Source organism: Labeo rohita, chromosome 25, assembly GCF_022985175.1.
Source record: "Labeo rohita strain BAU-BD-2019 chromosome 25, IGBB_LRoh.1.0, whole genome shotgun sequence".
NCBI classification, from domain to species: Eukaryota; Metazoa; Chordata; class Actinopteri; order Cypriniformes; family Cyprinidae; genus Labeo; species Labeo rohita.
Window position 1 is genome coordinate 28,053,047 of NC_066893.1, and position 27,738 is coordinate 28,080,784.

At 38.0% G+C, this 27,738-nt stretch overlaps 1 protein-coding gene across 1 annotated transcript in view; it reads left to right on the plus strand.

The window, feature by feature from the left end:
• The window catches only part of znf609a (zinc finger protein 609a), a 27,907-nt gene extending 559 nt beyond the window's left edge, over positions 1 to 27,348 (plus strand). Inside the window, exons 2-8 of the mRNA XM_051099392.1 lie at positions 4,715 to 4,939; positions 18,275 to 18,362; positions 20,076 to 22,407; positions 22,513 to 22,930; positions 23,033 to 23,368; positions 23,485 to 23,563; positions 24,500 to 27,348. Of these exons, the coding sequence (XP_050955349.1) occupies positions 4,715 to 4,939; positions 18,275 to 18,362; positions 20,076 to 22,407; positions 22,513 to 22,930; positions 23,033 to 23,368; positions 23,485 to 23,558 (3,473 nt within the window). The 3' untranslated portion in view covers positions 23,559 to 23,563; positions 24,500 to 27,348. The remainder of the gene's footprint in view (positions 1 to 4,714; positions 4,940 to 18,274; positions 18,363 to 20,075; positions 22,408 to 22,512; positions 22,931 to 23,032; positions 23,369 to 23,484; positions 23,564 to 24,499) is intronic.
• The last annotated feature ends 390 nt before the right edge of the window (positions 27,349 to 27,738 follow it).

Below are 27,738 nucleotides of genomic sequence, written 5' to 3' on the forward strand. Positions count from 1 at the left end.
TATTTTATTTAGTTGGTAAAAAAATTGACTTTATTCTTGTAATTTTGACTTTATTCCCAAAATATTTCAACTTTATATTCATAATTTTGACTTTCAACTTTATTCTTGTAATTTTGACTTTATTCTCAAAATATTTAGACTTTATTCTCATAATTTTGACTTTCCACTTTATTCTTATAACTTTGACTTTGTTCCCCAAAATATTTTGACTATATTCTCGTAATTGACTTTCAACTTTATATTTGTAATTTTGACTTTATTCCCAAAATATTTCTGCTTTATTTTAGTAATTTTGATTTTCAACTTTATTCTCATAATTTTGACTTTACACTTTATTCTTGTAATTTTGTCTTATCCCGAAAACATTTTGACTTTATTCTCGTAATTGTGACTTTCAACTTTAAATTTGTAAGTTTGACTTTATTCCCAAAGTATTTCGACTTTATTCTAGTAATTTAGATTTTCAACTTTTATTCTTGTAATTTTTGCTTTATTCTTAAAGTATTTTGACTTTATTTTAGTAATTTTGATTTTCAACTTTATTCTCATAATTTTGACTATTCCCAAAATATTTTGACTTTATTTTAGTAATTTTGATTTTCATCTTTATTCTCGTAATTTTGACATTATTCTCAAAGTATTTAGACTTTATTCTCATGATTTGAACTTTCCACTTTATTGTCGTAATTTTTACTTTATCTCAAAATATTTAGATTTTTTTTGTAACTTTAATTTTCAACTTTATTCTTGTAATTTTGACTTTATCCCATTATATTTCGACTTTATTTTAGTAATTTTGTTTTTCAACTTTATTCTCATAATTTTGACTTTCCACTTTATTCTCGTAAAATATAAAAATATTCCACTTTATTCTCGTAAAATCTCAAAATAATTCTTCTTTTAGTAATTTTGATTTCCCACTTTATTCTCGTAATTTTGACTTTATCCCATTATATTTCGACTTCATTTTAGTAATTTTGATTTTCAGCTTTATTCTCATAATTTTGACACTCCACTTTATTCTCGTAAAATATAAAAATATTCCACTTTATTCTCGTAAAATATCTCAAAATATTTCTTCTTTATTTTAGTAATTTTGATTTTCCACTTTATTCTCATAATTTTGACACTTCCCAAAATATTTCGACTTTTAGTAATTTTGATTTTCAACTTTATTCTTGTAATTTTGACTTTATTCTCAAAGTATTTAGACTTTATTCTCATGATTTGAACTTTCCACTTTATTGTCGTAATTTTGACTTTATCCCAAAATATTTCGACTTTTTTTGTAACTTTAATTTTCAACTTTATTCTCGTAATTTTGACTTTCCACTTTATTCTCGTAATTTTGACTTTATCCCAAAATATTTCAACTTTATTTTAGTCATTTTGATTTTCAACTTTATTCTTGTAATTTTGACTTTATCCCATTATATTTCAACTTTATTTTAGTAATTTTGATTTTACACTTTATTCTCGTAATTTTGACTTTATCCCATTATATTTCAACTTTATTTTAGTAATTTTGATTTTCAGCTTTATTCTCATAATTTTGACTTTCCACTTTATTCTCGTAAAATATAAAAATAGTCTACTTTATTTTCGTAAAATATCTCAAAATAATTCTTCTTTATTTTAGTAATTTTGATTTTCCACTTTTTTCTCGTAATTTTGACACTTCCTAAAATATTTCGACTTTTAGTCATTTTGATTTTCAACTTTATTCTTGTAATTTTTATTTTATCCCATTATATTTCGACTTTATTTTAGTAATTTTGATTTTCAATTTTATTCTCGTAATTTTGACTATTCCAAAATATTTCGACTTTATTTTAGTAATTCTGATTTTGACCTTTATTCTCATAATTTTAACTTTATTCTCAGAGTATTTAGACTTTATTCACATCATTTTGACATTTAACTTTATTCTCGTATTTCAGACTTTCAGCTTTATTCTCCTAATTTTTGAATTTGTTCTCAAAATGTTTTGACTTTATTTTTATATTGCTACGACTTTATTCTCTTTTGGGCCCTTTATGTTTAAGAATGTAGAGGCGAATAAAAATAGCGTTAAAGCTGTTTGTTCAAATTTTTTAACAAAAGCTTGTAGCATTTGGCTGGCGCTTTTATCCAAAGCAACTTGCGTTGGCTTCATTTTATCAGTTCATGCGTTCCCTGGGAATCGAATGTGCGACCTCGGCATTGCAAACGCCAGCTGCTTTATCAATTACAGGCCTCTTCTGCTGATTGCCTTTGGTGAACAAGCGGTGAGTCACAATAGGAACAAATGTTTATGCTGTTTCAGTCGTCTCTCATTAACAACCAGCCACATCTTGTCTTTCCGCTTTCTATTTATCTTCCACTTGTACAGATTTTTGCTGTTTTGTTATGCATATTTTATAGTTATGAAACAGCATGATCCTAAAAGCAATTCAATGTATTTTTGGTGGAGAATCAGATCTCAGAAATTGACTTTGATTTGCAGTGACGTTCTCTTGTATAATCAGAAACTTGAGTTTAATTCAGTGGTTGTTCTTAAATAGTCTGATTGTGCTGCATGATTGATATAAAGCAGTTGTTTGGTCAGTGTTGTCAGCCGAACCCATTTATCTCAAACTCGAGAGCAGAAGGATGCATGTCGACAGAGAAATAGACTAATTACTTTGCAGTAGTTAAAGTTCATTTTAAATGAAATTGGCACATTTATCTCTGCTTTTAATTCTTTGTCACTCACCGAAAAGCTTTAATTCAATTCAACAAAAGCCCATAATTAGATTATCAAACGGGCTCATGTGTGGAGTGCTGAATTTGTGAAATGGACTGGTCGCGGTGGGGACGGGTCGGGAGGAACAGCTGCGGCAGCTTATTATGAACCTTAAGCATTAAAGCATCGTTGGCCATGAGTAATAATCACAGGGAGCGCTAATGGTTCTTGGCATTAAGGTTAAATAATCCCAGGCTCTGTACTGTGTTCACACACTTCACCCTCGCCAGTCTGATAATTGCTATAATTGAACGTAGTGGTTTGACGTTGAGCCTCATGTCGGCTTATGCTTTCATAGCTGTCTGTTTACAGCCACTGTGTTTGTCCTCGCCAACTTATTTGAAATGAATGTTAATGAATGATGAGCTTTAATAATGATAACCTCGTTCACATCTTACCATGAATCAAATTATTACACTTGAATCAAATGTAGGTCGTTCAGATCAGTAGTCTTTTATTATTGTTATTGTTATTATCATTATTAATAGTAGTAGTAATTTATTTATATTTTTGTTTCTTTTTTTAATGTATAACATTATGTGCAATAATAATGAATTATATTAACAATCTCTAAAGAATTTATTATTATATTAATATTAAATATTATTATTATTATTATTATTATTCATAATTAATATTATTATTACTATTAATCATAGTAGTAATGTCGTTATTTATGTTTTTGTTTATTTTAATTATGTGCAATAACAATGAATGTTGTTAATAATTGTATTAAATATTATTATTATTATTGTTATTATTATTATTATTATTATTATATAGTATAATTAATAATTAAATACTAATATGTTTTTTGTGAATTTGATATTACTACAACTACTACTAACATTTTTATGTGCAATAATGAATTGTATCAACAGTCATTAAAGAATTGTATTTACAATTATTATATTAATATTTACTATATGATTATTATTATTACTTATTATTAATAGTAATATATATTTTTTATTTAAATTTACTACAACTACTATGACTACTCATAACAATAGTAGTAGTAATAATAATAATGTTATTTATATAATAAAATTTTATACATACAAGTAAAAATATATTTATGCTTGGCTACTATTATTATTATTATTATTATTATTAATGCTAATATTAATATTTATATTTTTTGCATTCATGTATCTACTGTTTTTTGCATCAGTTTAATGTTATGTATATAATTAAAAAATTATATAATAAAATACATTTATGTAATAAAAATATATATGATGTTTTTAATAAATTTATTACAAGTAAAAAATATTCTAGGTTATTATTATAGTAGTAGTAGTAGTAGTAGTAATATTTATATTTTTATGTATTCATGTATATAGTGCAATAATAATTTTCACTTATATTAACTTTCACTTACATTAATAATATTAAATATTATTGTGGTGTTGTTGTTGTTGTTATTATTTTTATTATTATTATTATTATTATTATTAATGGTAATATTTTAGTTTTTTTGCGTTAATTTGACAATAACTGAAGAATTTTATATTACTACTGCTACTACTAATAATAATAATGTTATTTATATAATTAATTTGATATTGATATTATATAAATAAAATAATATAGTTTATATTTATTATAGGTTGTTATTATTATTTTTATTTTTATTATTATTATTATACTTTATAAAAATTTACCTATAACTGGAGAATTTTTATAATTAAATAATAATAATAATAATAATAATAATAATATGTGTGGCTTAGTTATATATTAATGTATGTATAATATGTTCATAATGTATTTATAATGTTATTTATATATTTATTAAAATGGTTAAAGTACAGTAGTAATTGAATGCTTTTAAATCGTCCTACAGGTGTGATTCCTCTTGCAGTTTTAACGAACAGTGTTTTGATTTGGTCCTATTATGATGTAATCGTCACACGCTAACAGAATCATTTCTGAAATGTCCCACAGATGGAGTCCCGGTCTCCACGCCGGCACCACCACCGCTCCACCTCCTCGCTCCTGTCGGCAACAGCGACATCTCCTCCTCGTGTGAGCAGATCATGGTCCGCACGCGCTCCGTGGCCGTCAACACCTCCGACGTGGCTTTGGCCACCGAGCCCGAATGTCTGGGTCCCTGTGAACCTGGCACCAGCGTCAACCTGGAGGGCATCGTCTGGCAGGAAACTGAGGACGGTAAGGGCCAGATGGATGTCTGTTAAACACTCAATCGCTGTTATATTTACTGTTTAAAGTGAAGACTAGGGCTGCTCGATTTTGGGGGAAAATCTAATTGCTAGTTTTCTACAATACGTGATCTGCTTCAGGTTTTGTATGCTTGTTTGTAGGGCTGCACAGTTTGGTAAAAAATATTTTGACTATAGAAGTCTGCAGGGTGCCTTTAGAGTTTCACTCTTGTTAATAACAGATAGTTTATAAGTGTTTTTGGGAAGACGGATGGGACATGTTGCGTTTTCGAATGCACATAAGCATCCGAAACTCAGAACAGATGCAGAGATGCGAAACCAAGCTGCTCGTGAGACCCTGAAAACACTGGATCATGAGCTGCTCTGTTTTAAACAGTTTTAGTATCACTGAGATATCATTATATTTTTTTATTAATAGTGTGAATTAGCTTATTTTTTATATATAATTTTCATTTTTATTATAATTAAATTTTAGTAATTTTGTTGTTTTATTTTAGGACGTTAAGTTAAACTAAATGAAAATGAGAAATACAAAAACGTTTTTCAATATTTCATTCATCCACTTAAAATTTGTCAAGTAGCTTTTTTAAATGGTTTTATTTAACATTTTCATGATTTAAGAATAAAATAAACACTAGTGAAAATTTGATTTAGAAAAATAATTTTTTTTAAAAAAAAAATAACTAATGATTAAATTACTACAATTTTTACTGTAATTGAAATGAAGAATAAAAGTGTTTTATCAGTGCGGTACTATTATATTTTTTTATTAATAGTTTGAATTAGTTTTTTTGGCTGGCTCATTATAATTTTAAAGTTTTAGTAATTTTGTTGTTTTTGACAATTTTTTGGTCTATATATTTTTAATTCCGTTTTCTTTCAGTTTTACTTATTTTAGTTTGTGAAGTTAAACTGAATGAAAATAAAAAATAAAAATAAAACGTTTTTAAATATTAAATTTTTTGCCAGTTAACATTTGTCAAATGACATTTTTTTTAAAAAAAAGGTTTTAGTTAATTATAATAACCCTGAGTATAAAAATAATGAACAAAACAATGAACAAAGAGCTGCTCTTATCTTTAACTAAAACTAAAATATTATTATTATTTCAAATTATTTAAAATAAAATAAAATAAAATAACAAAAATTATATTTCAGCTAGTTGCCAAAAAACTAACAATAAAATTACTAATATTTAGCTAAAAATTACAGGAAAAAAAAAAAAAAATATATATATATATATATATATATATATATATATATATATATATAAACAGTTTTAAACAGCTTCAGTAGTATTAGAGTACTGTACTTTTATATTTTTTATAAATAATATAAAATTTATAGTTCGAATTTTATTTATTTATTTATTATCATCAACTAAAACTAAAACCGTTTTCATTTAAAATAAACACTCATTAATATATATATATATATATATATATATATATATATATATATATATATATATATATATATATATATATATATATATATATATATATATATATATGTATGTATGTATGTATGTATGTATGTATGTATGTATGTGTGTGTGTGTGTGTGTGTGTGTGTAAACATTTTCAGACAGTTCCCAAAAAACACAAATGGTAAAAGTACTCAAATACTAATATTAAAATGAAAAAAATAATTTAAACAGTTTTTGTATCACTGAGATACTATTGCAGTTTTTTTAATTAATAATTTGAATTAGTTTTTTATATTTTGTTTCATAACAATTTTAGTAGTTTTAGCAATTTCATTGTTTGTCAATTTTATTATTATTTTTTGTCTATATATTTTTAATTCATTTTTCAGTTTTAGTTATTTTAGAGTTTTAAATATTTTATTTTATTCCAGTTAACATTTGTCAAGTAACATTTTTTAAACGGTTGTAGTTAACTATAATAACCCTGAATATAAATATAATGAAAAACAATGAACACAGAGCTGTACTTTACTAAATGAAAATGATAATTTTTTTTACAGAAATTTTTTTTACATTTTTCATTTAATGCCAGTTACCATATAAATATATATATATATATATATATATATATATATATATATATAGCTAACTATAATAATTTGGAATATAACATTTAAATCTAATTCAAAATATGAATAAAAACTAGTATATCTATAATACTTTTTGCTGTCTTCCACCACAATAAACAAATCAAATCACATTCACTGAAGCCCTGCCCTCTAAAACATTTACAGTTGGCTAGTTTTCTGATTGGCTGATTCTGTGATTCGCTTATTTTTGTGAGCCATCAAGGATGTTTAATACATGGTTTCCCCAAAAAAGTTGCTTGCAGGATGTTGCGCATGTATAAATAATCAAGCCTGTGCTTGTTACCAATCTAGTGAAGTGCACACTAGGGAGAACGCACTTATATTTGCTTGTTTAGCTTCCTGGACACTAATTCCAGCTTGGCTTCGAGCTGTAGCAGGTGATTGACAGAAACGCTGCTGTTTGCCTCATTACGCAATGCTTTTTTTTCCCCATAAAACTGATGCTTTGCATCTAGGACCGGTGCCAGTGTGTTTAGATCTACGCATCAGGACTGACTCGCTGTAGCCATTTGTGTGTATGTGCTGTAAACAAACAAAATCCAGACGTCGCAGCTTGTCAGTTTGTCCATCTGATAAAGCTTAACCTCTCTTGGTTTTTCTTCCTCAGTCCTCTGAAGTTTTCCGTGTGTGTTATTTGCTTGCTGTCAAACCCTCCCCTCAGGCGAGTTTTATTTTTTTTATAGACTAGCGGGCATTTATAGGCAAATTAACCTGACAATAGAGCTCCCGTTTTTGCAGGGTAATGGTGCTGTATGTTGTAACACGAGCAAGTCTTGCTCTGCTATTTGGCTGATGTCTGTTATTTGAACACCCGGCCGTGTTTCCTCTTTGTTGCGATAATGCAGAATCACTGCGACTGACAATTTCAGGCAAGGTCATAAGGCGCCGCACAGCTCGTACTTTCACCTTCGCCTACTCGTTCCATTAGCTCCATTAGTGCACAGAAATTGTGCTAGTTCACACCACATCAAATGCTTCCTGTCTTCCCCGTTCTCTTCGTATCTCCATCCGTCTCGCTTTACCTCCAGTGCTGATGATTCAGTGCTGAGGTCTCGTGGCACAGCGGCCTCCATTTGACAAATGCAGAAAATAAGCCAGAGGAAAGTCTGGAAGCGCCTCCAGAGAGGGTCACAGGAATGAGCAATAACAGCCAGACCAGCATGTCTTGCAGTTGGAGGCTGCGGAGTTGTTAGAGACGTCTCTGTTTGGATGCCCGGAGGCTTTCTGAGCTCTTTGGAGACATGGGTAATGGATGGACTTCTGTTCCATCTGATCTACTGTGGCTTAAATAAAACTAGTATGGCGTTAAATGCATTTGACTAAACAAACATGCTGCAATTCCTAAACTGGTATAATTTAGGTTGCATTCTTTTTTTTATTTTTAATGCAAGTGGGTTGTGAATTACCATTTTAATTAAAGTTGCAAGCCACACTGTGGCTTTAGGAAAACAGCAAACACTGCAATATGCATTTAACATGGTAAATATAGAAAGAATATAACAAAGTCATTTATATGTGTTACACCTGGTGGCGCTATGACTATACCTGAATATTGGCATATTGGCCAGGACTTTTATCAAACGTGAAGTTTGGGGCAGATTGAACATGGTATGTTTAAGTTAGTGTAAAACATGACATCCTTTTGCCAGCAGGTGGCGCTATGATTATAACTGAATATTGGCTTTTAGATGTCTTCAAGCCAGGACTTTTATGAAACATGTGAAGTTTGGGGCAGATCGGACATTGTATGGCTGAGTTATACTTTCTTTTCCATGGCGAAACATTGAACTTTGTCAGGCCGTTACGGACATGCCCCTTTAACGAAAACTCAAGATCTTCGCAATTTAACATTGCAAAGGCCTTTAGAGTAGACTGTCCAAATATAATGTTGATGTCATTAAATCTTAAGATCATAAGAGGAGTTTGTTACTGCGTAAAACATGTTTCCTTTTGCCAGCAGGTGGCGCTATGACTATGGCTATAACTGAATATGGGCATGGGCACGTGTTCAGGACAGGACTCTTATCAAACATATGAATTTTGGTGCAGATTGGACATTGTATGCCTGAATTATAGCAACTTCCTGTGTCGTGGCGAAACATCGAAGTTTGTCAGGCCTCCACGGACACGCCCTTCAGCGAAAACTCTAATTTAATGTCACAGAGGGCTTTAGATTAGACTGACCAAATTTGGTGTTGATCTGTTTAAATCTGAAGGAGGAGTTTGTTTAAAAACAACGCCTGAAAATGGAAAAAACGGCACTTGCTGAGAAAATTTAAAATAACAGACTTCCTGTTGGGTTTGGAGTTCGTGTTACATGTGTATACTGAATTTCATACATGTATGTGAAACAGCTCTATGGGCACTTTGTTGAAATATTATAGATGGCGCTATTGAGCTATTTTGCCACACCCAATTCTGAAATTTTGTACATTTTTACCACTTCTGGTGTGTGTGCAAAGTTTCATGAGATTTCAAGCATGTTTAGGCCTTCAAAAATGCTATCATTTTGGGGAAGAAGAAACTGAGCATCTTCACACTATCAGTGCCCAGGCCCTAATAACTCATTTAAAAAGGATCAGTAATGGCTTTTGTGGTAAATGTTTCACAATTAAAACTGACAGGTCTTGCAGTTGTAGGTGTTAGCAATCAGAATAAATCACGCCAGCTAATAGAAGTTTACTTGCACAGCTGGCTAGTTTTTCTGCATCACTGGTGCATGAATTATTCTGCATATGCATGTGATTCTCATCCAAAACGTTGCATTCTCTTTAACTAAAGTCATGTTCATTTGCACCTAAAGGCTAAACAGCCTCTTTGCATTGTAATTTGACTACCAAATACTGACCTTTGGGGCGGCGGTATTTAAAGAGAACCGTGCAGATCAAAGATCAGCCTCCTCCTGGGCTGTCAGCATGAGGAGATGGAAGTGCCCCTGACCTGGCTCCTCCATCAGCCCGTGACAGCTTATCAAAACCAGAGCGGCTAACGGGAGGTTCACGGAGACTGGGCGAGGAAGCAAGAAGCTCAGGGAAAGTGACATTTTGCCAGAGCGGCGTAGCAACATGCGTTTCTGCGCCAGGAGTCTCGTCTCTTGTCGACCCCACCTGCTGACACTCTCAAATGTCAGCCTGAAATCTTCCAGTGCTTTATGGCTCCTGGAGTTCCTTGCCAGAAAAACATCCCTGTGGTGAGTTGGCACGACGCTAGCTTGGCTTTGGCAAAACTACGGGAGCGTTTGCCAGGCCCGAGTTGTTTCGATTCCTGAGTCCGGGTGGCAAACCTCTACACGCATACTGAGTCCTTTCTGTCCTTTTGTGCCAATATCTCCAAGCAAGTTTTTTCTTTCTACTGGGAGTCGGCCATAAACAGTCCTGTGTTAAGCGTCTTCAAAGCATGATGTTCTGGAGTTCAAATAAGCCTTGACCACAAACCCTTTGACTCTTCCAGAGTTGTGTAGCAGGTCTTGAAAGGAAAATGGTGAAGGAGATAAGACAAACTTTGTTCTGGAGAACCGCCAGACCTTTCCAAACAATTAGAGGTTGTTTACTTTGCTGTGAGGAGGTCCTTGGAGTGGTCTAAAAGCTGGTGGCACATTTCCACCTCTCCAACCGGCGTGTCTGTCATAAACACGGAGAAGTTGTCCAAATCCAGAGCAGAAGTCTAGTGTCGTGGCTATTGTCCCCTTTTCCGAAGGAATGTAATGAAGACAGACACTTGACATGTGGATGTCGGCTCAGGCAAGCCGGTCTGGAAAACGCACAAAGAGCCCTGTTGGGCTGTCATGTTTGCCCTGGAGAGTGTGGTATTCATTCCTTTTCTTAGTCTCTCTTGTCTCTTTCTTTTCTCTGTCAGTCAGACGGACCTTGCCGAGCCAAGTGCATACGGAATGCCAGATCTCACCCGTCTTTTTCTCTCTCAGCTTGTGGTCAAGCCTCAACTCGGCCTCGTTCTGCTTTTGGTTTTGTTCCACACTTCCCTTTTCGTCTCTTCCTTTTTCCCTCAGATCTTCCATCAAAGTCTTTCTCCTCCTCGTCTAACAGCTCTTACATTTCGCAGCGGGGATCCAGCTAGCTTTCTCAGTTCCTGTCAGCGCTCGGCAGGCTGTCAATATTGGACAACAATGACCAGATGCAGCTCATTCTCGCTCGCATTTCTCCTCTGGCTTTCGCAAGCTGAAAATCCGAAACTGACAAAGACATGCTAACTAAAAACAACCTCAGCATTTCGTCAGAGTTCAGTTCTGTAATACGAAAGCATATGGACAGATATCGACTGGGAACATGAATTCACTGTTTATTTTCCAGGTTTGAATGGCAAGTTTGGGTACCTTTCTCTCCCTCAGGATACCATCCTCCCATTTTACTCAAGGGTTTATAATTGCCACCTGGCAACCCTTCAGTGTCCACCGGGAAGAAGTGCCGAGGATGGATGTCTGGGGGGAAGGGAATGTTCTCACCCCTCTGCTGAGCACAAGTTACTCAGCTGTGCTAAATCACTGGTGTGGATATAAAAGAAGGGCCCCTTCATGTCCCCTCCCTTCTCCTCTCTCAGGAGACCTGCTCACCTCGGGTCATGTGACCCAGATAATCAGTAGAGGCAGCCACCCGAGCAAGCATGTCAAAGGATCACAACCAATGCTATTTTTAGTTCTTTTTAACATGACTGATTGTTCCTGCACTAGTCTCGTGCAAAAACAGATGTCAAACATCCAAATTAATCAGGATGTCCCATACTCAGAACTTGTGCTCTGCGTTTCACCCATAGAAGTAAACACACACCCAGAGCAGTAGGCAGCCAATGCTGCGGTACCCGGGGAGCAGTTGGAGGTTCAGTGCCTTGCTCAAGGGTCTCACCTGGACATTCACTCCTCACACCTACAATCCCTGCCGGACCTGAGACTCGAACTCACAACCTTTGGGTTACAAATCCAGACACAATAACTTTTGAAACATCTTTGAATGCAGACTCTCCACAAACTTGAGCTCTCGCGAGTGACTTGTTAGCCTGCCTTTGTCTCTCCCGCTCACAATGCTGCCCTTTTCCACCCTCTTTCTCTCCATTTGACCTTTGGCCGGTGAAAAGAGGGGCTACAGGGAATGACGAGTTAAAAGAGAATGGGAAAGGAGGACCTGGGTCAATGCCTCCCTGCACCCAGCGGGACACAGAGGCAGATTACGGGGACCATGCTTGCCCATTAATGAAACTCTTTGCGGGAGAAATTAGACTGGTGACCCAGGCGGTGAGGGCCCCTATGCCTCCCCCCTTTTCTCTTTTGGGCTTGTCAGTTCTTTGTTGCCGATAGGATACTCTTTGATGGGGCTGTTGGGGGAAGGTTGAACCAAGGGGCCTAAAGCGATGGTGATGACCTCTTTATTGCTGAGTGGAAACGGGATATAAGATGACAAGGGCACCGCTCTTTGGATGGAAGGGTGGTGAGATCAGACTTTCATTCTTCCAGTCACTGCCAAGGTTCTCTTTTAGACTAACCCAAATTTAGTACTCTGAATTCACTGTTTGTATTTCCTCCATCCATTTGATCTTGGGTTTCTTTAGGTGTGGTATAAAGGGCCTTTATTCTGGACATCAGCATCCAGTCTTTACGCTATCAATTCCCCATGTCAGTTTCATGTAGTGTAGCTTGTGGTTGTATGTATGTATAAGTGCTACCTGCTCTTCAAAGAAAGGCGAAAACAAACAAACAAGAGCCCTCAGTTGACTAGCGTCAGTCATTCAGGGCATTTTAGTGTCTTTTTCTTAACTCGCTGAGACAGCGAGCTCTTCTCTCAGCCCCAAAAATGAGCCTGCAGTCTTAGTTTGGACTTGTCTGGCACACCAATTTGCTTCTCTTGGCAGCTAAGCAGCACAGAGGTATGCAAAACAGCTATTGGGAAAAACAGCCAAGGCGAGCACAATGAAGCAAGTGCTTTCAGCTTGTTCACCATTACGTTTTCCGTGATCTTGTAATGATTCATCCTCGAAATTTCACTGGGTTAAGAGGCGTACAGTGAAAGTTTGGGCAAGCTCTTGCAAAATCAACAAACAATGACATGGCACTTTAACATGCTGATGGCTGTCACGTCGAATCAGCTCAAAGTGTCCGATTTAGCTGAGCGTGCTTTGGAGCGAGCGCTCTGCTAAGCAAACCAAGTGGCATTAAGATATGTATTCTAGTTTGTTGTTATCCGTGCAGATAACCATTTGCAGAATTGCAGATTGCATAAGACTTAACTGGCATAGAGAGGAGGGAAATGTGTAACGTTGAAAGAATTCACCAGATAAGTGGAACCAACTGCCTGAGGCTCCCTTCCCCAGAGAGAGGGAGAGAGTTACAGCTTGGTTAATGATTGGGCGGCTTTCGAGAGTGAATAAACGGCTGCTTCATGAGCAGATGGAAACAAGGTTGGGTTTTATGTCTCATTGTTTGTAGCCGGTTCCAGCAGCCCTCCAACCCCCAGTTCTCAGCGCCTCGCTTGCCTTAATCTTCACAATTAGGAGCGCTGTCTTAATCTGTCTGCGACCAAACCTGTGAGAACGCTAAGATGATTTACAGGTTATCTGTGACTAATTACAGATGAATGAAGACGTGGGGTGTGGGGAGGTTTTTACTATGCAATGTTCATAGCTCTGTGAAGTGAGGGATTGTTGGCTGGCATTTCATATTTCTTGTTTGTTTTAAAGCATTGTGTTTCATTTGTGTAGCATGTTGTCACTAGAAACATTCCTGCCACATCTTAGACACCTTAGTGTTGGTTATAAAAATGAAACCTAAAAGAGCCATTCTACAGAATTGGTGCAAACTGCTGTCCCATAACCAAAAAACGTATTTAACAAGCATTTAAGTATTCAAATCTTAGTGTATGTTTTAGTCAAGAAGCTCAGGGAAAGTGACATTTTGTTATCAACCGAAAAGCAAAGATGTCACTACCGAAGTGTCACCAAAGGTTTCGGTAGTGACATCTTCGTTTTTTGGATGTTATCCCATAGAATTGTCACTACCGAAACAGTCACTTCCGAAACGTTTGGTGACGCGCGGTAGTGACGTATTTGTTTTTTGGGTGTTTTCCCATAGAATTGTCACTACCGAAACATTTGTTGAGGCTTCGGTAGTGACATCTTTGTTTTTTGGGTGTTATCCCATAGAACTGTCACTACCAAAACAGTCACTACCAAAACGTTTGGTGACGCGCGGTAGTGACGTATTTGTTTTTTGGGTGTTATCCCATAGAATTGTCACTACTGAAACGGTCACCATTGTTTCAGTAGTGACAAAAGGGATCACATAATCCTCATATTTGGGGGAAATAAACAAAATTTTCATACAGTTTCACACAATTTCATACAGTGCAATTTTTTGTATTTTATTATGTTTTAATATGTGAGTTAAAATTGTGTAATGTGATGTGGTTCCTACCAAAGCATTACTGTCACTACTGAAAATGTCCAGTCACTACCAAAACATGGGATGTTTTGTCAAAAATAAAGCATATTGAATTATCAACAAAGATGTTCTGACAGTGTTTGGTTCAATGTATATTCAAACTAATGAATTCTTAACATTGAAATTAGTATGATCAACTTTTTGCCTTCAACAAAGAAAAATTGGATTCACAATACAACAAATCTCATAAATTAAACTTGAAATATTGCTAAAAATTTAAAAATTGTAATAAAGTAACAAAAATATATATTTACGATCTAGATGTAAACAAAATATTAACTGGTAAATATAACCCTTCTAAATAAATTATTATTACCTTCCAATATTTTCTGAAAATACAATATGAGATATAACTGCACAGTTACTAGAAATGTATACTTTGGATATTATCCAATTTGCATACATGCAATTTTTTTAGAAAATGACATTTTTTTTCCCAAGTCGTTTCCAACCAATTCTTAGAATGGCCAAAAATAACCAGCAACATTATAAAAACATTTGTTTACAAAATACAGAATGAACCTAGAGAGAAATTTCTTGAAACACTTGGTTCCCAGAAAAATTACCAAACGTTAACATGTTCTACGTTTGCTGGGAAGACCGTTTGTGTTTGGTAAACATTAGGAGGCCGTCGGTCTGAGCAGGTCAGGGCTTCCATTTCCACAATTAAGCACCTACTGTAGAAATACGAGCCATGCGGGAGAATTTGCAGCCACACCTGCAGTTACACAGCAGACATTGTGTGAGCGGGTGGCTGCGCTCTCTCTTGGCTTATAAAAACTAAAGTAGTCTGCAGTAAAGGTCTCCGGTGCAAGGGTGCAAATGTGGCTTCAAAGCTGACGACTGGCGCTCGGGTTTCGCCGAGAGACTTGCTGACACGTAGAGGTCACTGGCAGGGAATGCGAGTTCCACACACACATATCCCAGTGTTTTTTCCCTTTGGCTGTGTGGCACACCTGTGCCATAATAGTCTTTATTATTTCTGGAAGTGAGTACACACCTGTTTCCCAGCCTGTACTGTACTGGATTGTTTGTGTGTGTTTTAATGAGGCTCTGAAACTGAAAGAATCAGACCAGGTTCCAATTACAGCTTCCTTTTTATAGTCCTTGCACTGCGTGCCATTAGAAATAATATTGTACATTTCAGAGAATGACACTGAATTGGCAGGTTGGTTAACTTCGTAATTCACCTTGCTACGCTGGTGGTCCTGTGTCCGGTTTCAGTGGTAACGACTGCCATTCCAACAACAGCTGATGTCATGCTAATTGTTAGCAGATGTAGTGGTATTTTTTTTTTTCAGCCTCGTACAAAAGGCCAATTATCGACATTTCCCATTTGGAGACATGATTCGAGTATTCTGCTCAATTTCCCCACTTGTGTCATTGAGATGGAATGAGCGCCGTCGCAGTGGCTGCTCGCCGTTGCCAGTTGTCAAGGAAACGCAGCGTGAAAGGCAGAACTAAACACATGGAGGGTTTTTGTCTCCCTTTGCAGTCGACTGCGGTGTGAAATTTTTATTGCCTGGCACCTCTTGATAAGCTGTTTTAGAAACAGGCAATTGATGCCCCATTGCGAATAGCGCCTTGCCGCTCGAAATCAAACAGATATCTCTTGTGTGCTTTGTCAGTCACAATGAGAGGTTGCGGAGACCGTCCTCAAAAGCACCGTAGATCAATTCTGTGAGGCGTTCGGGAAGGTCAGTTGCTTGATTGTTGCGTGCGCACGGTGGAATTGCATAGTGGGCGGCTGGAGAGTTGCAGAGGTGTGTACCATCCTTAAAAAAATGATAGCTGCTGCCACCTGGTGTTAACAAATGACGTTCAGTCAGTGTAGGCTAATCTCCTGTCGTTCCTTTGGCACTCTATATCTCAGTGTCTGGGTTTTGTTGTGCTAAATGTCAAGCAGATGGCACGCAACCTGCAGGAAGCAGAAATTGAAGTTGACAGATCTGGAAACCCTAGATGGCGGATGATTCTTTTTGGACTGATTCCAGTCTAAAACAAACACAAAACATATATGGAGTCTCTGCATACTGCAGAAATGTCAGATTGAGGACATCTGACCAGTGTTCCCTCTCTCTATCCTTTGCTTCCCTCTGCATACTAATGCTTTTTGAGCACCCTGCTGTTCCTGTTGTTTTTATACAGGAGGTGTTTTAGATTTGGACATCTGTGCTGAGGAATGTAAAATCGACGGTATGCTTGTGCCAACAAGCACTCATTTATCATCTTTGCCAAATCTCACTTGTGTAGATCAAGAGCTAATGCTTATTGTACACAATGGCATTGCTTCCAAACCTAGTCTGGATCTAAGATCCCCAAATTTTAACTAGGCCATTCTAAAGAATTGGTTCAAACTGCTGTCCTACAAACAAAAAAAGCATTTAAGTATTCAAATCTTAGATGTTTACTGTAATGTTAACATCCTTCTATTATCTATTGAAAACCACAATAATATTTAAAATATTAGTACACTTAATATATATATTACCTTTCATCAAAATTGTCCTAAAACCAAAACAATAACCGTTCTTGTTTTAGGACAACTTAAATTAGCTTCAAATGTTGACTACTATATATATATATATATATATATATATATATATATATATATATATGTGTGTGTGTGTGTGTATACATACATACACACATTTTAAGTATCTTTTTGATGTGTCCCACATTTCCATGTCACTACTGAAACAATGCATGTTTTAGTATAGTTATGCAAAAAATTTTTTATTTTAGTATGTCTTTGTAGTGTTTTAGTATGCAAGCTAAAATTCTGTAATGTAGTGTGGCCACTACCAAAGCATTGCTGTCACTACCGAAACATGGGATGTTTTGTCAAAAATAAAGTGTACTTAATTATCAGCTAAGATGTTATAATAATTTTGGGTTCAAACCAGTGAATCCTTAACCTTAAATCCAGTATGATCACCTTTTTGCCTTTTACAAAGAAAAATTGGATTGAAAATACAACAAATCTCATAAATTACACTTGAAATATTGTTAAAATGTAGTCGTTATTGATTTACCTCTGAAAAAATGGTAATAAAATAGCATGAAATATATTTTTACATTGTGGATGTCAGCAAAATCTTAATAGGTCAATATAACCCTTCTAATAAATTATATATTACTGTATTTCGGTAGTGACAAATTTGTGGAGAGGACAAATATTCCAAAACTTTCTGAAAATACAATGAGAATTAACTGCACAATTACTAGAAATGTTTACCTTGGATATTATACAATTTGCATACATATACTTTTTTTGGGAAAAAGACTTATTTGTGACCCTGGACCACAAAACCCAGTCATAAGGGTCAATTTTTTAATTTTTTCAAAATTTTAAATAAGCTTTTCATTGATGTATGATTTGTTATGATAGCACAATATTTGGTCAAGATACAACTGTTTGATTATCTGGAATCTGAGGGTGCAAATAAAATCTAAATATTGAGAAAATCACATTTAAATATGTCCAGATTAAGTTCTTAGCATGCATATTACTAATCAAAAATTAAGTTTTGATATATTTATGGTAGGAAATTTACAAAATATCTTCATGGAACATGATCTATCAATGTCCTTTTTGGCATAAAAGAAAAATCTATAATTTTGACCCATACAATGTATTTTTGGATATTGCTACAAATATACCCGTGCTACTTTAGAATGGTTTTGTGGTCCAGGGTCACTTTTTTTTAAGACGTTTCCAATTCTGACTTTGGACCACTTTTTAAGAATGGCCAGTGGTTTCAGGAGTCAAAGTCTTATTTCCTATTGTTTTTTTTCCTGCAGGTATGCTGGTTGTAAATGTTACCTGGAGGAACAAGACGTATGTGGGCACGCTTTTAGACTGCACTCGACATGACTGGGCACCCCCACGGTAAGCCTATGCTGTTATATTTTGTAGGGAAAATGTATTCTAATTTACAGATGCAAATGTTCTGTTTATGAAACCAATCCCTATTAGAATGTGACACAGTTTTGCAAATGAATACCTTGTAAAGTTACTTTATTGAAACATTAGATCTGTTTGAATTCATTCTGTCCACTACACCTGATAGACCCTCTCTTCACCTCCTCTGGGCTTATGTGTGCTGCCATTGCAGTAATGAAGGAAACATTGCAGGGTAATGTCTCAAAATGCCCCCCTGCTGAGACCCACCTTTTGAAATGCAACATCATGAAGGAATTGATTTCTCCCAGCCCCCCCTTTTCTTTTCTCCTCCTTGCATCGATCTAAAGCACCAGTGGTCTCTCACAGACCAGCATTTCAGTTATGATTCTACTGGGTCCTAATGCCATGAACCTCTTGCCTGACCCAAAGATTGAGGCAATAGTGGTGTATTAAAGCTCCTTTTTGACCTTGCGGATCCAAGACTCCAACACTTAGCTGTGTTTTTTTTCATACTGTATCCTGCCCAAGGTCAGATAGCAGCACTGCATGGTGCAAATAATTTGCTGTACATAAAGCTGTGTACATTCAAGAGACTCGGCCTCAGGAGGTAGCTTGTAATTTCTAATCGTAATGTTCCAGAAAAGGCTGTATTTCCATGGTGCACTTTATCTGCTTGCTGCAGGAGGCTGCAGGCAAACATTACTAACACAGCATTAGCCCCTGGGGAGAGCGTCGGTGAAGATGATGCAGTGCATTCGTATAGGAGCATTTCTTCTGTATGTTTGCTTTCCAGTCAGAGCTGCTTTGAGTCACATGTAGTCCCTGGAATAGGTTAAAGCAATTAAAGATGAATGCAAAAATCATTCCCCTGTTTTTTACTTTATGCTATCACCATTGCAGAAGCTTCCATTGATAGATCGGACACTTAAAATGGACATCCCAAATATTTGGAAGTGAGAGTGATTTGGGTGTTAACTTGAGGTCCTGTTATTTAAAGGGGAGTGACAACTTGCAGAACTGTACACAGTGACTTGATGCACTATCATAGACTCTTCAGCTGAAAATGCACATTCGTGTTTGACAGACAGTTTTTCTCCTGTTAAACGTCTCTTAACATTACATATCAGATATGATATATATCATCTTGTCATTCTGTGGTCTTTGGAAATCTCAATTCTGTTCTGAGGACTGGGGCCCCAGAGGTAGCTTCCTTAACTGCTTTGTTTTACTACGGTTTAATGCCTGTGCTTTGATTGAGCTCTCCGGTTGATCTTGCCTCTGAGTCTGTGCTTTATCTGTTGGAGGATGTTATCACACTGCATCTAATCAGCAGCCAGGTCACCCTGGCTTAATCCTGCAGCAGTGTGGCACTGCATGCAATTCATCAGAACAAGCATTGCTGTCGAGATCAGGGATAACGAGAGGATAAAAACGCACAGCACGTTGCTGGCTCTCCAGGGCCCACTGGAGAAGCACTTATAGCATCCAAATGGAGAGGCTGATTTAGAAGAGAGGCCATCTCTCATCTGAGAGAATATCTGCAACATTGTTAGCACCCTTTGAGGTTTGCAGATAATTGCGAGAGGTTTAGGCAGAAAATGGACGGCGCTTATTTATTTGATTGATGATTCTAAATGTAATGTCAATGGAAAAGTTCTTTTTCATACAGAATTGAATTTTTTCATTCTGCTTCCTCAGGTTCTGTGAGTCACCCACAAGTGACCTGGAAATGAGGAATGGCCGTGGGCGGGGTAAAAGAATGAGGCCCAATAGCAACACGCCAGTCAACGAGAACAGCAACTCTTCTGATAACAAAGGCAGCAACAACAGCAAGACTCGAGCCGCGTCCAACAGCAAAGGGCGAAGGGGCAGTCAGAATTCCTCCGAGCGGCGCACGCCGCCGAACAGCAACACTGAGGATGTAAAAGCTAGTCCGTCATCTGCTAACAAACGCAAGAACAAACCTGCCTCAGACATGGAGCCCAATTCCAGTTCAGAGGACACTAAGGGTAGCAAACGTATGCGCACCAATTCAAACAGTGGAATACCTCATACTGTTCTTCCCCTCTCCAACATCAAAGCTGAATCCTTGCCTCCCACTTTGGATCGCAACTGCACCTCACCGGTGCTCATCGACTGCCCCCATCCCAACTGCAACAAGAAGTACAAGCACATCAACGGCCTGAAGTATCACCAGGCTCGTGCTCACAATGATGACGACATCAAGCTGGACATAGATGGCGATAGTGAGTACGGTGAGGACTCCACATTGCACCCAGAACCAGGCAGTTGCAACGGTGCATCCATTTCTCAGAAGGGATGTGCGTCTCCTGCAAGGTCAGTCACCCCTAAAGGCAGAGGATTTGATGCCCAGAGTCCATCACCTTCATCAGGAAAGTTCAGCTCCAAGCAGCCTGGCAAGAAGAAGCCAGAGGCTGAGCATGACTCTGGTGTGCCCATGGATGGCTGTGAAGATGGCCCATGTCTTACAGATGAGACGAGCAATGATGGCATTGATGATAAAAGAGGTTTGGACAAAGCTAAGAAGTCTGGCAGTGGTGCCAAGGTGGACAAGCTCGCTCAGAAGGCAATGAAGTCAGCAAGGCCCCTCGTTCCTTCCTTACCTCCACAGCAGTTGTACGCCTTGCCAACCTCTGGCTTCCCTGCTCCCAATTCTGGCTCCTCCTCTAGTATGGGCTCCGTGGTCCAGTCCATTAGCAAGAGCCCCCAACTAAAAACCATTCAACCCAAACCTGCAGTAATGGGAGATCCCTCGATGAACCCAGCCTTGGGCAGCTCTAAGGACAAGAAAAAGAAAGATAAGAAAAAGAAGGAAGGTGGTAAGGAAGGAGACAGTCCGAAAGCCCCTGGCAAAGGAGGGAAGTCTGAAGAAGGTAAGAGCCCATATTCTGAGAGTTCAGACCAAGGCAGCAAGAGCGAGGGGCTGTTAAATGGATCCACGGATCCACATCAAAGTCGGCTAGCCAGCATGAAAGCAGAAGCGGACAAAATCTACAGCTTCTCTGACAATTCTCCCAGTCCTTCTATAGGTGTGGCCAGTCGGATAGAAAGCGGGGGGATGGCACAACCTCTCACTCCACTGCATGTGGTTACCCAAAATGGGGCAGATAATTCTTCTGTGAAGACCAACAGCCCAGCATACTCGGACATCTCTGATGCAGGAGAAGATGGAGAGGGCAAAGTGGAGGGTGTAAAGGTCAAGTCCGAGGATCAGGCAGTTCGGGAAGGTGCCAAAAAATCCCTGTTCCCATCCCAGCCACCAAGCAAAGACTCTTCTTATTACCCAGGTTATGAAACATACTACTCACCCAATTATGTCAACCCAAATCCCAGTCCAGGGGTTTCTAACACTGTCACATCATTGCAAGATGGTGCAGTGAAGGTGAAAAAAGAGGAAGAACCAGAACCTGGGAATGACAAGGGCAAATCAGAGCCACCTGAAGAGCGAAAGCCAGAAATAGGTGCATCCTCTCAGCAGCCGCAGCAGCCTTCGGTCATTCAGCAGCGCTCTAGCATGTTCATGCAGCCTCTCTATTACAATCAGTATGCTTACGTACCTCCCTATGGCTATTCACCAGATCAAGCCTACCATAACCACCTGATGAACACAAACCCAGCTTACAGGCAGCAGTGTGAGGACCGGCAACGGCAAGCAGCTGAACAGCATCGTGCCGCAGAGAAGAAATCGGAGTCTGCTCAGAAGGATAGGGAAGCATCCATGAAGCCAGAAGAATGGAAGCAGAAAGCTTCAGTTCCTCCCACCTTGTCGAAAGCGCCAAGTCTCTCAGACTTGGGCAAACCATCCCCACAGGGCAAGCCCAAGGATCCCTCGGAGCCTGGCAAATCGGTCATTATCCCCAAAGGGGAGGATAGCAAGGGACAGACCCAGCATGGTGAGGGGTTGAAAATGAAGCTAAGTGAAGCTGGGCATCATGCAAAGGATGAGCAGAAACCAGGCCTCGAGTCTGGGAGATCGGCTATAGAGCAGGCAATGTACATGTACAGACAGGTATGAAACTCTACTTTTCTTGCTTTTTACAAAACAGTTGTAGAATCATTTTCATCTTGAGATTTCTTTAATAATGAGCATTTAAAACTCCACTTTCTCTCCCAGGAGCCAGACTCTCGACTGTGGCCCTACGTTTATCCCAGCAAGTACCCCGAAGCTCAGAAACAGATTGATGAGGAGAGGTTGAAGGAAGAGCGAGAGCGGGATCGCGAGCGAGAAAGAGACAGAGATAGGGATAGGGACCGCGAGAGAGACCGCAAAGGCAAAGACGAAAGGCCGCGTCCTAAAGACACTCCCTCCAAAGAGGAAAGCAAGGAAGGGGCCGAACCACGAACTTCATCTGCCTTAGAGGAGCATAGAGGGGTCAGCAAAGATCCTCGAGCACATATGCAGTTTTCCTCACATCTGCCGCAGCATCAGTCGTACATGTCCTACATGCACGGATACCCCTATGGCCAAGGTTATGACCCCAGCCATCCGGGATACCGGGGGATGCCTACTGTCATGATGCAGAACTACCCTGGTAAGTCCTTTGTGCAGTTAACAACTTTTGTGTACACCTTCTTTAATTTTGTCTAGGATACATATATATAAAGGGTCTCTATTAATTTTGCCCCTTTTCTAGGGTCGTACCTGTCGCCAGGGTACTCTTTTTCTCCGTATGGCAATAAGATGCCACCTGGAGAGGAGGGTGAGAAGGCTCGTGCCAGTCCTACGGTAAGCGGCAAGTCTGCGTCCGAGTCTAAAGCTCTGGACATCCTGCATCAACACGCTAGCCAGTACAAGAGTAAATCACCCACGGTGGGTGAAAAGGCACACCATGAAAGAGACAGAAGTGGGAGTGAGAGGGAAAGAGACGGTGAACGTCCAAGATCATCGCCCTCTCAGAGGATCATGCCTTCCCACCATCATCTAGGCTATCCACTACTCCCAGGACAGTATGACTTGTCCTATGCTACAGGTAAGCTATAAAATAGCTTAGTCTAGGATGACTTGAGGGGATTTAGCACAGAAGCCTTGTTTTGAAAGTCTTTCAGATGCACTGATATGTACTTAAGGTGTTTTTCCATCTCATAGGTATCTCCTCTTCAGCCATTGTTGCCAGTCAACAAGCCTCTGCCCCCTCACTTTACCCCCCAGCACGGAGGTGAGAATGGTAAGTTGGTTTTTTCATCTTTATCTACAAGCAATTGTTGTTTATTCTTTAAACAGGGAAGTTTGAAAGAACTGAGCTGCAGAAATGAGTGAAATCACCCAGCTCGGTTTTGCTGCTGAGGTTTAAATCAGAGATGCTATTAAAATATGTCTTTATTATCTCACACACAAGCTGTGGCACAAGACTTGGATGTAAAACTAGGCTACTCCCGTGGACTTTAGAAACTTAACGGCCAATAAAAAGCATATTAAAATCGTAACAGTATTCAAAGCGCAAGTTAATTTTATACTGCTAATAAAATAATATTGATGTATGTGACCCTGGACCACAAAACCAGTCTTAAGTAGCATGGCTGTATTTGTAGAAATAGCCCAAAAATACATTGTATGGGTCAAAATTATACATTTTTCTCTTATGCCAAAAATCATTGTACATTGTACATCACAGTACATTTCCTACCGTAAGTATATCAAAATTAATTTTTGATTAGTAATATGCATTGCTTAGAACTTAATTTGGACAACTTTAAAGGCGATTTTCTCAATATTTAGAAAAAACACAGTCAGTTTCCAGATTTTTAAAAATTGTTCTATCCTAACAATACATCAATGGAAAGCTTATTTATTCAGCCTTCAGCTGATGTATAAATCCCAATTTTAAAAAATGGACCCTTATGACACTTTTTTTGGTCCATGGTCACATATCATCCAGCCCTAAATTATTGTATCCTTGACTCATTCTCCTAGGCTCCCTAGTTTTAAGTGCTGTACAGTCTTTGCTGTCCTCTAGTGGTCAAAATCTCTTATTTCTGATATTAAAAATTCCTTTTCATACTGACTACAATAGCTGTTTAGTTGCATTTAATACAGCATACACACTGCTTATCATGTATGAAATGAAAAAATATATAACATTTTATTCTCATTCCCATTCTAGATAGAAGTGACTGGGTGTTCTTCTGCAGACATGTGACTGGTTCACATGAGGATGTGATGTGGAGTTTATGACATCAGTTCAATGATGTTCCCGATTTCTTTACGGTTCTTTTTCTCGGACTTCCCGTCGGAGAGGAGAAAGTGGATGCCCAGGCTTCTACGTACACGCCGAACTCCACCTCGGGAAGCGCACATCCGGACGCCTCCCTCTCTGTGCTGCTGGCTACATACTCAGGAGAGAGGAGACACAGTTTGTCTGCAGAGACGTCATATGATGCGCACGCTGTTTGAAAAACATGGACCTATGGAATTGGGGAAATCTTGAATGAACCTGGATGCAAAGACATTCTGGAAGTCACTACATTGTGTTGAAAGCATGGAGTGCTACTGATTTGGACTGCTGCTCTAGAGCCATGAGGATTACCAAGGTTGTTGTTGTTGGTTTTTTTGGCCCCCCGAAGGATTCCAGCAACTTTGTTGCTGCTCTTTATCTTCATACATTTACATACGCAATCTATTTGTGGACTATGCAAGTGGATAAGGCTTGGTTTTCTTCACTCAGCAGTAAATTCAAGTTCACCATTGCGAAGCTATCGCCAACATACTTGAGAGTAGACACTTCTTTGTCCAAGAGGCATTTTCTTAACGCACTTCCCTGTCTTCATTGTTCATAGTTGTGTTTCTTTTTCATTTATGGATGAACAATTCGCCCAAAGTCACTCCATCAGCTTAGCACTGTTTTGTTCTTGAACGGGCGAGAGGGCAATGCTTCGCATTGGTTGATTCAACAGGGCCTTCTGACGTTTTGGATTATCCGGATCGTGGAGGGGAAAGATGAAGCATGAGAACGGAGTGTCCCAAAAGCCAGGAACTTTGACTTCCAGACTGGATTTACAGATTTTTCCCAGCCTGCGTTGACCGTTATCATGTACGGACACAGCTATCTGCTTCTCCCAGGCTCTTGATAGTCATTTGGGACACGACGTGCGTGTTTGCCAATGGAGTTACCAGACTCTACTGAACTGTGTGTGTCTGGTCACGAACTGAACCTTCACATACGGATACTTTGCTGCTCGCGAATCTCATGTCCAAAACCTTGAAGGCTTAGAGCGATCCAAGTGAGATAACCCCGAAAGAGGCTTAGAGCCGGCATCCAGCTCCTAGACTTCCACTGACTCACAAAACAAGGAAGACCTGGAAAAATGTTCCCTGCATGGTATAATCCAGCACTCGGTAAAAGCATTAATCCAAACAAAGAGCAATGCGACACAAGCAGGCGTCCTTCCTTTTCTCCCTCACTATGTGCTTTCTGTATATATTGTACAAAGGAATTATTTTAAAAAAGGTTGTTGGATGCTATCGGATTTTCTTACTATCTTTCTCTTTTTTTTCCGTTTGTTTTTTTTGGTCTGTTAGCCTTTTTTTTCTACCATTGTTGACATGATATCAACGTTTAGCTGGTATAACGGCTTTATATTGGAAGTGTTTTTGTTTTTTAACTACTTTTTCTACCCCTCCTCTTCAAGGCCAAATCAGTCCCACTCTGCTTTGAAACCGTTTATAAGCACATCTTTTGCGTTTGCTGAAATAAAGTCAGGATTTGTAGTCAACATCCCCTGCGTTGACACGCTCACATTTCAGAAAGGGTGAAGGAAGCGACAAACCCGAGTCCGGTGCTATCTGAAGCTAGTTTTTCCAGTTCATCATCATGCATTTACTGTGTGAATCTGAAACTCTCAGGAGAGCATTATTGAAGTCTGAGCCTTTTAAATCATCCTGGCATGTTCATTGCTCTCGGCTGTATTCAAACTTGATTATCGAATGGCACAGGGAAGAAGGCATTACTTAACGTAATTCGTTTATAGCATGTTAAACATGACAGTTTGTTTTTCATCTCCGTCGTGAGGTGACTAGTAAAACAAAAACAGCAGACGTTCAGGTTCTTTGCTCTTTAGATTTATTGTAATGCCGCCACAAACCCCTAATCTGATTTTAACTAATGCTCATGCGGCCTTTTTTGTTGTTGTAGGTCAGATCTCTGAGTTTTTATTTTATCCTCTCTGTGGAGATGGAAAACTTCACACTTTTTATGCTGATTTAGGACCAGCTTTCTCTCCCTAAACCCTAAACTAAGCGATATCGCAGCACTGGTCTCAGATCAGCGTCAGAAGGCTCGCGCTAATACGAGAGAGTTAGAATTTTTATATATAGTAATAACCTCACTTTTAGTTGTTCTGTCTTTGCGCGTTTAGCCAGTAAACCTGTGCTGTCTGGTGACTTGATTCATAATTGTTGAGGACAAAGCGCTTGATTGGTTTAATTTATTTTTTTGAGGGTTCTTCTTTTGTTGTTGCTGTTGTTTTTTTTCTAGTTCGAGTTTCTCCTCGTAGAAAGACGAAACGGCCGGTTTTAACAGTTCAAACATTCGTTTATATTTGTCTCAGACGGTGCTAATATAGCCTGCCCTGTGCGATCCTTGCGGGAAGAGAAGAGGGAATTTGCTTTTCTGCTTTTCATTTTCTGTTCTTATTAGGCTCCTCCCATCACCCCTCCCACTAATTAAGCCCCACCCACCCCACGCCCATAGAGAGCAGCGGCTCAGTGTCGGTCATCGGTACTTGAAAGAAAGATGTTTACACCTCTTCGTTTCTGTGTTTGGATACATTTCTCTTTGTACACCATTGCTCTCTCTCTCTTTCCCTGCCTTCCTCACTGTCTCGCTGCCTCTGTCCCGCTCTCTCTTCCTAGGGATCTCTCATGTAAAGTGTAAATTGCTACATTTTTTTATACAATACTGTAACTTGCCTTTGTACATTTAGGCAGAAAATAAATCTTTTTATGAGACAATCACTCCTGTTACTCTGTGTCTTATCTGTCTGAAAGAGCTGCACGTGCATTAGATAATAATGCTGTCTGAAGATTATAATGCTATCTGAAGAAATCTTCTGATCAAAGAAACAAACAAAACACTTTGATTCGTATACAATATATTAAATAAGTTGGTTGGGATAAGTTTATTTGGAATTCATTCTGTTAAAAATCACTAAATCCTCTGTGGTACACTGTTCTATGATGCCATATTTTTTTGTATTTTAAATAAATCCAGTAATAAAATAAAAGGCTGCAATATGGTCAACATAATAACAGTAAATGGTCCAAAACGTTTATTCTATTTTTTATATATATATATATATGTATGTATGTATGTATGTATGTATGTATATATATATATATATATAT